The sequence below is a fragment of the Balaenoptera musculus genome, chromosome 11 (genome assembly GCF_009873245.2).
Source record: "Balaenoptera musculus isolate JJ_BM4_2016_0621 chromosome 11, mBalMus1.pri.v3, whole genome shotgun sequence".
NCBI lineage: Eukaryota > Metazoa > Chordata > Mammalia > Artiodactyla > Balaenopteridae > Balaenoptera > Balaenoptera musculus.
The window spans coordinates 67,026,101-67,038,236 of NC_045795.1; the positions used below are offsets into that span (position 1 = coordinate 67,026,101).

At 46.9% G+C, this 12,136-nt stretch overlaps 1 protein-coding gene across 4 annotated transcripts in view; it reads left to right on the top strand.

Moving 5' to 3' along the window:
• Positions 1-7,068, top strand: part of RAD54L2 (RAD54 like 2) — an 88,007-nt gene extending 80,939 nt beyond the window's left edge. For all 4 annotated transcript variants that reach the window (XM_036870392.1, XM_036870395.1, XM_036870394.1 and 1 more), the window contains 3 exons: positions 1,133-1,222; positions 3,588-3,680; positions 5,529-7,068. In XM_036870392.1, the coding sequence (XP_036726287.1) occupies positions 1,133-1,222; positions 3,588-3,680; positions 5,529-6,523 (1,178 nt within the window). In that variant the 3' untranslated portion in view covers positions 6,524-7,068. The remainder of the gene's footprint in view (positions 1-1,132; positions 1,223-3,587; positions 3,681-5,528) is intronic.
• Positions 7,069-12,136: the final 5,068 nt, after the last annotated feature.

Sequence of the window (12,136 nt, forward strand, 5' to 3'; positions counted from 1 at the left end):
TCAGGAAGTATTTATTAAACAATGTTTGCATTCTAGGCCATACTACATTGGCACTCTAGGTAAAAATAGAGAAGGCAGCAGTCCCTGATCTTGAAGAATTTGCATTCTAATGAAATGTCTTAAGAATAGCAACACGGAACTGGGTTTTCTTGAATGTGGTGGGTGGGATGGACTCTGAACACTGCAGAGATTGTGGAAATGTCACTGGACATAGGGTTGGTCTTCAGAGAGAGGTGTGAATGTGTTGAGTCCTGCCTGACTTGTAGGGTCAGGTGGGTATGAAGGACAGCTCTCAACCTCTTTAGTTAAAAGACCTAAATGTCGCTTGCTTCTTTCTTTGTAAGTTTAATGTAGATCGAGCATGATGGGCCAGTGGTAGGAGATGGGCAGCCCATCCGTCCCTGCAGTTGATTCTGTGGTTCAGGGTAATTGGGAAGGAAAGCATTTCATGATGCTGTTTTTCATCTTGTTATCTAGAAATATTCATAATACATTTTCATGAAAACATCTTAATTGGTTTTTTTGAGTATGAAAATAATAGCTGTTCATTGTAAAAAAAAAAAAATTTGAAACAAATTAAAAACAGAGAGGCTCTCAGGACTTCCCTGGTGGTCCAGTGGTTAAGACTCCGTGCTTCCACTGCAGGGGGTGTGGTTTCGATCCCTGGTCGGGGAACTAAGATCCCACTGCCCTGCGGCGCAGCCAAAAAAAAGAGAGAGCCTCTCATAATCCTATTTCTCTGCTGATTCTTGAAAATGCTCTTTCTCTTCATAGTGACAGGAGCAGCAGATACATGCAAATAGCTTAGGGAAGGAGAAACAAAAATAGAAATAACCATTTGAACTGAAACTTTTTCTAAACCAAAAACTCTATGATTTTTAAATTAAATCAAGGAAACTTGATCAGAAAGATGATCAGATTTCTAAAAAGTTTCTTGTTTTCACAGTATTCTTTGTTTAGACAGTTGTGAGAGGCCCTGCTGGTTTCACCTTCCTTGGTTCTGACCTCTGCTCCACTGAGATGCTTTAGGGAAACCATTGAGGAACAGGAGTGCATGTGGACTTTGCATTTTATTTCCCTCCTTCAGTCAGGCCCCATGTAATCTAAATCTGAGGTCTGTTGTCTCCACTAGATATTGTTATTCCTGGACTCAACAGCTCCACAGACGTACAGGCAAGAATTAATGCTGGTGAGAGCATCCACATCATCCGTGGGACAAAAGGTGAGAGCCTGACCAAAGGGCTTATTCCCTACCTTTGGTTGAGAGTGGTGGGCTGGCAAGCAAAATAAATACATATGGCTTGAGCTAGAGAGAAGATAGGAATCATCCTATAGGAGTGTAACATGTGGGGGAAACATGAGAAAATGACATTTCTAGGAGCTTAGCCGAGTTGGGGTGGGCTCAAAGGATATCTGTCAGTGGCTTAAAAGAAAGGAGTTAGGGTCCCTGCATTCCTATATTTTGCCATTGTTTTTATGGAGAATCTTGGAGTGGATTTGGATACACACAGTGTTTTGTGTTGGTCTCAGCCTATCGATAGTATCGGCTAGGAATGCCTGGGGGACTCATCCAGTCCTGTAGTACTTGTGGCAAGCCCCCACATACACTTCCCCAGAGCCAGTGTTGTGGCTAGACCAGCCCTTGTTGTTCTTATTATGATTGCAAGATGTACCTCAGCAACAATCATCAGGGAACTTTGAAAAAACAAGGTTTACTACTCACAGGTCCTGTAGGGTACATGGCACACTCAAGGGCCACACAGGAAGGTTGTGGGAAGAGAGAGAGAGAAAGAGATTGTGGACCTGGGTCTCTGTCTTTATTAGGGTCCAAGAGTGGGGTGGCTAAGGTTTCACAGGTTCACTCTTCATTGGTGAATTTATTTATTTATATTTTTGGCCACGCCGTGTGGCTTGTGGGATCTTATTTCCCCAACCGGGGATCAAACTTGTTCCCCCTGCAGTGGAAGCATAGAGTCCTAACCACTGAACCACCAGGGAAGTCCCTTTATTGGTGAATTTAAACCATAAGAATGGGAATTAGTGTGTGGGAAGGGAAGAGCGAGGTCACTCAAGGGTTAGTTACCTAGGTTACCTCAGGCTTTTTAAAAAGGAAATTTTCAAGGGAGGGAGCAGCCTGGTTCCTTACCTAGTAGTTTAGCTAGTAGCTGTGCCGTACAGCTGGCAGTTTGTTTACCCAAGATGGATATCTTTGAAATGGATGTCTTAGCAATCAAAAGCTTAATGTCTAGCACTTACACTACACACAGGGAGACCAGAATCAGAGGGAATGAGCTGTGGAATGGGTTATAAGCCAATATGTTTATTGTTGTGCCATCTTACCTACTTGCTTAGAGTGGGGTGGACGTCTCTGATTAGGAAATGTAGTGGGTGGATGAATTAGTATACCTGGGTTGCATGACAGAATTTTCCAGTGTGGCCATTTGAAAAGTCCACTGCCTCTGGCCTCCTTATGGAGTTCTCCAGGTGAGATTGCTGGAGAAATCTGGGCTGGAGGGTGTTAGGACACAGCTGAAGCCTATCTTTTATGTCAGCCTCTGCTGTGTGAGGCTCCCCAAGGGTCTTTGTTTAGTAAGGAGATTTTGCCCTAGCCTCTGTTGGGTTAAAGTACTTTAGTTTCAGGGAAAAGATGCCATGAAATACATGACACCCAGAGAAGGTCATATGTAGCCCCCTTACTGGGTTCTTCCTGGCCTTAGAGCAGGGGTATGCAAACTGTGGCCCACGGACCAAATCATGCCTGCTTCCTGTTACTGTACCTCTGAGCTAAGAATGGGTTTTACATTTTCAACCATTTTCAATTGGTTGAAAAAAAAAATCAAAAGTATAGTATTCTGTGACATGAAAGCCATATGAAATTCACATTTCAGTGTCCATAAATAAAGACCTTTGGAGCACAGCCATACCCAGCTGTCATGTTACAGCAGCAGAGTAGTTGCAACAGAGACCTTATGGCTCACAGAGCCAAAAATATTTACTAACTGAACCTTTAAGAAAAAGTTTTTTGACCTCTGGCCAAGAGGCAGCCCTACCAAGAGATAGATCAAATGACATGCTCAAGACCAAGGGAAGGTAGACGAGTGCCGTGTGGGAATAGAATGCCCATCTTGAATTATTCCTACCAAGGGAGGGGTGTTATTGAGGGAAAAAGGCTCCTTCCAGATCAAGAGGACCTGGGCCAGAACAGAAGGAGCCAATTTACTCTCTTTCACAGCACCCTATTTATTTCCTCCATTGCATTTAACCTTTCCTGATATTTTCTAGTATAATTGTCTATCTCCCCCTCTAGAGTTAAGCTCCGTGAGACAGGGCCCTTTTCTGTCTTGTGTACTTCAGTGTCTAGAACAGTGTCTGGTATATGGTAGTCATGCAGTCAGTGTTTGTGGAATAAGTGAGTAATATTGGGTCCACAGCTCAGTCATCCCACTCCTCATTTCAGGCATATTGAGAGAGGGTGTGACACCAGTTTTATAACTGTTTCTGAGCCCACAGTGCCTAGGCCTGGAGTTTCCCAGGGTTGGCTGTATTGCATGTCTGCTGCTAACAGTCTTCCTCATGTTTCTTCTTAGGGACATACATCCGTACCAGTGATGGGCGAATCTTTGCTGTCCGGGCGACTGGCAAACCAAAGGCCCCTGAAGATGGTCAGATGGCTGCCTCAGGTATAGTGGCTTCTACTTTCCATTGACCTACATGGCATTTTTTTTTTTGGTTTGGTTTGTAATTAATTTATTTTTTGAATAGATAATGTGTACATGGTTCACAATTCAAAGGGTACAAAAGGGGGTAAAGTGAAAAGTAAGTTTTTCTTCCCTCATACTCCCAGCCATCCATTGCTCCTTCCTGGAGGTGCTACTCCTGGTTTGTTTTGTTTGTTTGTTTTATAGATTTATTTATTTTTATTTATTTATTTTTGGCTGCGTTGGGTCTTTGTTTCTGCTCGCGGGCTTTCTCTAGTTGCAGCAAGCGGGAGCCACTCCTCGCCGCAGTGCGTGGGCCCCTCATTGCAGTGGCCTCTCCCGTTGCAGAGCACGGGCTCTAGGTGCGTAGGCCCCAGCAGTTGTGGCATGCAGGCTCAGCAGTTGTGGCCCTCGGGCCCCAGAGCACAGGCTCAGCAGTTGTGGCACACAGGCCTAGCTGCTCCGTGGCATGTGGAATCCTCACAGACCAGGGCTCGAACCCGTGTCCCCTGCATTGGCAGGCGGATTCCCAACCACTGCGCCACGAGGGAAGTCCCTCCTGTTTTTTTTTGTTTTTTTGTTTTTTAAGAGATATTCTATACATATACATGGTACAGGGATATGTACGTGTGCATGTGTGTATCTGTGTATATTAAAAAAATGTATATACGTATATAACTTTTCTTTGTATTTTTAAAACAAATGCTAACTGACTGTAATATACTGTTTGCTCTTTTCTTCATTCACTAGTGTATCTCAGTGCTTGTTCCTTATCCTTTCTTTAAATGTTCCTCAGTGAAGGTTTGCACAAGATGCAGTTAGATGGGTATAATACAGTGCATTACCGAGTTCCCTGTCCCTGGACATTTAGATTGTTGTGCTCCACCATTACAGTACTGGTTCACAGTCATATGGGTGTATCTGTAGGAAAAATTCCTAGAAGTGGGATTGCCAGATCAAAGAGTATATGTGTGGCACATTAACAATGTTAGGAACTCTTGCAAAAGTCCCCTCTATGGGAGTGGTTCTCACTTATCCTCCCACCATGAGGTATGAGGGTATGAGAGCTAGATTGCTCTTGTTCCCAGCTTTTATCATGGATATTGAGAGACATGCAGACAAGTCGAAAGAACAGCACTGTGAGCACCCATGTATCTATCCTGCAGCTAGATCCAATGACTTTTACCATTCTCATAAACTTTCTTCTCTCTCTTCCTTCCTATTATTTGAACTATTTGTAAGTTGAAGACATCATGTCATTTCATCCCTAAATATTTCAGCACACATTTGCTAAGATTGAGGACATACTCTCCTAGTCACAAAACCATTATCGCACTAAAAAAAGTTAACAATTCCATAATATTACCTACTATTCAGGCCATTTTCAGATTTCCCAGTTGCCCCATTCACTTTCATGGCCATGGATTTTGTTTTGTTTTTAACCAGGATGGACTGCTTTTTAAACTTCATTTTCCTCTTTTCGCCCATCCTGGTCACTGACCATCTTTGTCCCCAGAAGGAGTGTGACTAAAAGAATATCTTTCAGCATTTCATATCCTTTATTTCATAGGATTCACCTTGGTGGAGTTTTACAGGGAACTGGGGTACAGAGAAGTTACATGTCTTTGCATGGATAGACTTGTTTCCTAGATCAAAGGACTTCTTTCTTTGTGATTGGGAAAAATTGACTCGGTGATGTTGTTTGCACATCAAACTATTTGAATTTGGGGGACCACAGGACAGGATTTTTTTTTTTAATGGAATTTTGCCTTACACCCGCCTTCTGTCCCTGACCATTCTGGTTCTCAGTTACCTACATTTTGTCCCCAGGTTCCCAGGGGCCTTCTCTCGAGTCTACAAGCAACGGCAGACACAGTGCCTCATCACCCAAAGCCCCCGACCCTGAGGGGCTGGCCAGGCCTGTCTCTCCAGACAGCCCGGAGATCATCAGTGAGCTCCAGCAGTATGCAGATGTGGCTGCTGCCCGGGAATCCCGTCAGAGCTCCCCAAGCTCCAATGCTGCCCTGCCTGGCCCCCCAGCTCAACTTGTGGACAGCAGTGCTGTTCCTGGGACAGCTCTTGGGACTGAACCTAGACATGGGGGTCATTGCCTCAATAGTTCCCTCTTGGTGACCGGCCAGCCCTGTGGTGACAGGCACCCAGTGTTGGACTTAAGGGGCCACAAGCGAAAGTTGGCCACACCACCTGCTGCCCAGGAGTCAGCCCGCCGGCGGTCCAGGAAGGGCCATCTGCCAGCCCCCGTGCAGCCGTATGAACACGGGTATCCAGTTTCTGGCGGGTTTGCCATGCCACCCGTCTCCTTAAACCATAACCTCACCCCACCCTTCACCTCCCAGGCTGGGGAGAATTCCCTGTTTATGGGCAGTACCCCCTCCTACTACCAGCTGTCCAATTTGCTGGCAGATGCCCGCCTGGTGTTTCCAGTGACTACTGACCCTCTGGTGCCAGCAGGCCCCGTCAGTTCCTCTTCCACGGCTACCTCAGTCACTGCCAGCAACCCCTCCTTCATGCTCAACCCCTCTGTACCAGGGATACTACCCAGCTACTCACTCCCGTTCTCACAGCCACTCCTGTCCGAGCCGAGGATGTTTGCGCCTTTTCCTTCCCCTGTCTTGCCCAGCAACCTTTCACGGGGCATGTCTGTCTACCCAGGCTACATATCCCCACATGCAGGCTACCCAGCTGGCGGCCTTCTCCGGTCCCAGGTGCCTCCGTTTGACTCTCATGAGGTTGCTGAGGTGGGGTTCAGCTCCAATGATGATGAGGATAAGGACGATGATGTAATAGAGGTCACTGGGAAATAGCTGGGGAGCCCCTCTGCACCTCACTCGGGGCCCCAGCAGGTTGCCCACCAAGATGGAAGGCAGCAATCTGGGCTTTCTGAGAATAGGGCACTTGGCAGGAGGGAAAAGGAAGAGGACAAAGAAGGTGGTTGACCATAGGTGGCAGGGCTCTGTTGCTGTTTAACAAAAGAGGCAAAAGTAATCCAACAGAGCAGCAATAGTGGGAAATCAGGGACCTAAAACAGGAATGGAGAGGCAGAGCAGTCTGCCTCTCTTCCTGCCTGCCTTGCTTATGCTGTCTGCTTGCTTGCTTGCCCATCTGAGGGTAGATGCTCACAGCCCATTTCTGTCTTTGGGAACATTCTCTCCCGAGAGAGCTGCCTTACTGGGTGATTTAGCTTGGCCTGGAGAGGGGAGGGGAGGGAGGGAGGGTAAGAGAAGAAGGGTAGGCAGACTGAGATTCCACATGAAGTGGAATCCTTTTAGGGGGTGGGAAAGAAGCAGACCAGGTATGTGTGTGTGTGTGCCTGTGTGTGTGTGTTTATGTTTGTACTTACATGTATGTAACAGAGCAGGGGTAAAGGTGGGTGGGAAGGGAGGGAGGGAGGGACTAAGGGGGAAACTAAGAAATGAATTTATCTTTTGTAAAATGGAAATCAGAGTGTGGTGGTTCATGGCAACTATATTAGTATGAACATCAGGGTGAGCCCAGGAGAAGAGCCATGGAAACCACAAGTTTCCTTCTACTTGGGTGAAGACAAGGCCCAGCTAACCCACGTCCCTGGTTATCAGAGCCAGACTTGTTTTAAAATTTGGGGGAAATTATTAGAGAAAATGGGCATTACCAATCTGTGTCTCTTTCCCCAGTGGCTGTCTCTGAGCAGATCTCCCTTTCTGGGGTGTGAGATTGTCTGTGTGCAGAGACTGGGAGGGAGAAGCATTGCAGTGTGTGAGTGGGAGGTCATGGAGTTGTGGCCAGAAAAAACATTCTTCACAAGGTTGGAACTGAGCCCCCAGCTGCCTGTTCTGGTGGCCTTTCCTTTCCTTTCCTTTTCCTTCCCCATTAGAGAGCTCCATGTTAATTTATTTCTTATGGGCAATTATTTATTATTTGGACTTTTCATGTGTCTTGGTTCTTTTTTGGGGGGTGGGAGGGGAGGTTAGGGTAAGGAGGGTAGGAGATGGGAAGGGAAATTTTAAGATATCTCAGACCCCATAGCTGCTGGTGAATAAATCCTGGGTAGATGGTGAATTGACCAAGGAAAGAAAGTTAGGCTTGACCAAGGTTTACACTAAACAACTATGTTTTCAGGAAATGGCCTCTCAGGAAGATCAGGGAATCCTGTGACTGGATAGTGAGTGATGGTTGAGGACTCATTCCACAGTGCTTGAAATTTAGGATCATGGAGTTTGCAATTGGGAAGTAAGTGACCCCAAATTTGGAGCTGTGTCCTCCTGGGATGACCCTTAGGGGCAGGCTCTCTATGCTGACTAGTGAAGCTGTGTGTAGGTGGCTGCTGGGTTGAGGCAACAGACTGTTGATTTCCCATTGGGAAATGTCTTGGCTTCCTCAACCTATCGGATGATCATTGTGGGCCTGGTGTCTGCTACCTCCATCCTCTTTGAAGGAACATGGAGGAGCCCTTCCTCTGTAGGAGACTTAAATCGTCTTAAAAGAATACATCAGTCATTCTGGGTCTCTGCTGGGGGCGGGGGGGCATCTAGGCATTAAGCATAAACACTGGTTGTCTTCATATTGTCTTTTTTCCCCCTGCTGCTAAGACCTTGCTGGGCAGTTCTTTATGATGAACAAACGCTGTCTGGCTTTAGAGCTTTACCTCCTACCCATGGGTCCCTCCTCACTGGGCAGCTGCTGCACCTGCCTCTTCCAAGTCCTGGAGGCAGCTTAGCCAGCTCACCCCAAGTAGTAGCTGCTTGCTTCCACAACTCTTCTGACCAGTCTGTTTCCATTGTTGGGGAATCTTAGGACACTCTGGCATATTATCCCCAGAGAAGAGACAAGGAGATGGCTGATGGGTGTGTGGGTGTGTGTGTGTTTGTGCACTGTTCAGTTACACCAAAAGTGGAACTTAGGGAGCTTGCTTTCTGTATTTTCATAAGCACCCTGTCAGACACTTAACTCTCCTACTCATAGAAGCCTTAGACCTACAATTTAGCTATGCAAATTATTTTAATAATTTAAAAACAGCAGTTCCAACCAGTGCTTTCTCTTTGAGATGCATCCCAAGAATGAATGATGAAGGGACTCAGTTGGAGTGGGCTCTCAGGTTGAGGCTGGTTAATGGGAGTAAGCTAGCCTGGATCTCTGATTTGCAGAGCGCACTCACAACCTGGGTTACAACTGATGCCTCTAAGGCTCCGGAGCACTGGGATCCCAGAAGTGTGTGTGTGTGTGTGTGTATGTGTGTGTGTGTGTGTGTTTGGGGAAGGAGGGGTATTTCTGTGTTCACCTCTAGGAAATCACAGCAGCAAGCTCTGAGAATCCAGAAAACAATTCCAGCAAGGAACCGAAACCAGTCACTGGAGGGATGGGCTTTTGAAGGTACCGGGAGTGAATGGGTGTCTGAGTGGCAGCATGTGCCTGCTCTCTACCCAGTGTTTCATGGGCTGGGTCTTGCTTCAACTCAGGAAGGGCCATAGTTTTGGGAGGTGACCTGGCTAGACAGATTTTCTTTGATATGTGCAGCTATATTGTGTAAGGGGGTAGGGCTGGGATCATGGGAAATTAAGAGTGCTACTGGTTCCATGGTTTGTTTCGTTTTTTTTGTTTTGGTTTTTTTTTTTAATTGAACCTGAAAATACTTGCCTGACTTTTCTGCTGTCTTTTTCTGTGTGCTGGTAGGCAAGCGTGCATGCACACCAAACGTAAGCATATGTGTGAGGGAAGCAGGAAATGTCTCAGAGCCCAAGAACCATGTTTTACAGTTTCTTTGATCAGAAACACTTGGTGGTGATGTCCACGCACCGTCCAGGCCTGAGTAAGGGAAGGATGGTGATAAGAGGGAGGGCAGAAGATCAGGTCTAGGTATCTTCCCTCACTACTGTCTTCCATAGAATGTTTTCAAGGGCCTTTCAAGCCCCATCTGTCTGGTTTAGCCTAAATCCTCAGCCTAGGGAATATAGTACAATTTAATAATTCAGGATTACCATTTGTAATAATGCTTGATTTCCTTTTCTCAGTATCTTTGTAGATAAAAATTCAACAGAGACAGATTAGCCATTTAAGTGCGAAAGTAAGTGAACCATGTTGGATCCAGATATTTTTCTTCAGATTAGATATCTGCAAAGTTTTCACCCCCTTGAGTTATGCTTCTTAAGCATCTATCTTAAGCATCTTTTGACTTAAGGATGTCTCTGGTCCTTGGAACTCTATTCCCTAGGAATTAGTGTGTGGAATCACTATATACTTGTGATTCACAACTAAATATGAAAATTTCCCACTCCAGGACCTGAAGCAAATCATTGGGGTAATATTTTGCTGATAGGTTGAAACACTCAACCAAACTTTAGCAGTCTGGGTAGGACTGTCACTCCCAAAGCACTCAGCAGAGCAAGGCTCTCTGCTTGTCTGTTCATGCCTGGCATTGCTCTGGAACTGAGTCCTCATCCCATGGGGAAGGCCTTCTGGGGCTTTACATTCCTTGTTCCTAGTGTTCCTGGCCATGACCCCCTTGTGCTTCCCAGTTCCCTGTGATTCCACAGAAGACCAGTCTCTCCTTTCTGAGCCATGGCCTCCTATGCACCCAGCTCAGTGACTCTTCCCCCATCAAAACTCCTGAGAGAAGAGCTCCTTCCCCCATTAGTTCCCCAAGAGACTTTCTGGCCCTCTGCTGACTGTTCCCAAGAAATCCGCACCTCAAGGTCTGCGTGAGAAGGCTGTGCTCTCCATCAGTCACCTTCAGACTCTGTTTCCCTCCTACTGACTCTTCTCTGTTGTCCTGTGTATTCCACTGTGACCCCTTAATGTCTGTTCTGTGCCACTGGCTTGGCCCTAGGCCTTTTATGAATACCCGAGTCTTACGATGAACTTCCTGAGCAGGCAGTGTCCAACTTCTTTGCTCTTCAGGGACCTTAGTCTGCTCCTTTCCTCTCTCAGAGGTCTATTTGATATAGTAATCTAGTGCATTGGAGAGAGGTAGCTAGACAGGCTGCAGAGTCTGTAGGGCTGGGGGCTGGGAGTGATTTGGGTACTCTCTGTTACCACTACTGGGATAATATTCAGAAAAGAGGGGACCTCATACTGTGACCTGACCCAGGGCCCTCCCCTGGAAGAGAGCTCAGCCCAGGTTTGTGTGTGTGTGTGTGGGTGGGTGTGTGTGTGTGTGAGACAGAGTGTATGTGTGCACACGCATGCCCTTGTGCACGTGGGTGTAAACTGTTATCTGGTTGTGTTACTCAGGGTGGGCTGGGGACTCAACCAGAAGAATCCCCTCAGCCCGCCCAAGACTGTTTTTTTCCTGTACCCTCTCCAGAGGGGTCGGGGAAGGGGGTCCAGGTGGGTTGAGGGGGTCACAATGGATAACCACTAAGGCCACACTGCTGCCAGGAGGAGTGGGGTGGGGGAGAGATGAGGTGGCCCCAGGGACCTGGCACCTGGCTTTGGTTTTCCATCTTCTTTCTTCAGGACACCCCCTGAGGCCTGGGACCTGCGCCTGGCTTTGAGGAACATCTGTAGCTGGGTGTTCCAGCTGCTGGTGTGATCATGGGCTTCCCTCCTCTCTCAGCAGGGCAGGTGCTCCTGCCCCAGAGACTGGGCAACTGGCTGTTTCTATGACGTATTTATTTTTACTTGTGTTTCATGTCACTTTTTTAAAAAAGCAAACAGAACAATTGTAAGTATAACTGCCTATCAGTTTTCTTTATTTCTCTTTTTGTAAAATAAAATTTAAACTGAAGAAGGCAGTGTTGTTTGATCAGGGAATTGTCTGAACAGCTGTTTGGCTGGGTGGTGGTGAAAGGGATATAACTTAGAGCATATTGGATGCTGAGATGGCACCTGTGAAGGCGGGGGGTGGGAACAGAGGGCAGACTGCTGGCAGGCTCTTTTTATGCAGTGGGGTTCATTAGGCATTTTCTGCCTTTGCTCACCTGAAGAGGACCGCATTTCCTGGCTCTAGAGGAAACAGCGAAGCTGACTCAGAGTGGCTTGAGGCTAGCTGGTCCCTCAGTCATGGCAAGTCCTGCAGGGGCAGCCCTAACTAGGCTGTGAGTGGCCAGGGATTGGGCACAGCATCAGTGCCTTCAGAGGGGGGGAGATGGCTGGTGGCAGGGTTTGCAGAGCATCTTGCATTGCATGTGTGTTCTCCATTTGTCATCTGAATTAGAGGCTCTAACCACTGCCTCAGAGAACTAACAAGGGCTTTGGAGCATGAAGAGGTAGGGAAGGAGGGGATGGTCTATGCTTTAGTTTCCCAAGTTTGGGGAAACATTCTCTGGAATTTACTAAGCGAGAGTTAAAGCGCTTCTGTAGGAATTCTTTGGACAGAGGAAGGCAGAAGGAGACAAAGGCCAAGTCTGGGCTCATGAGAGGAGAATATGTGCTATTGGGAGATAGGACTGGGAGTGGAGCATGGGTGAGGCAGATGGCTAGGTGATCAGCTCTGCTCAGACTTG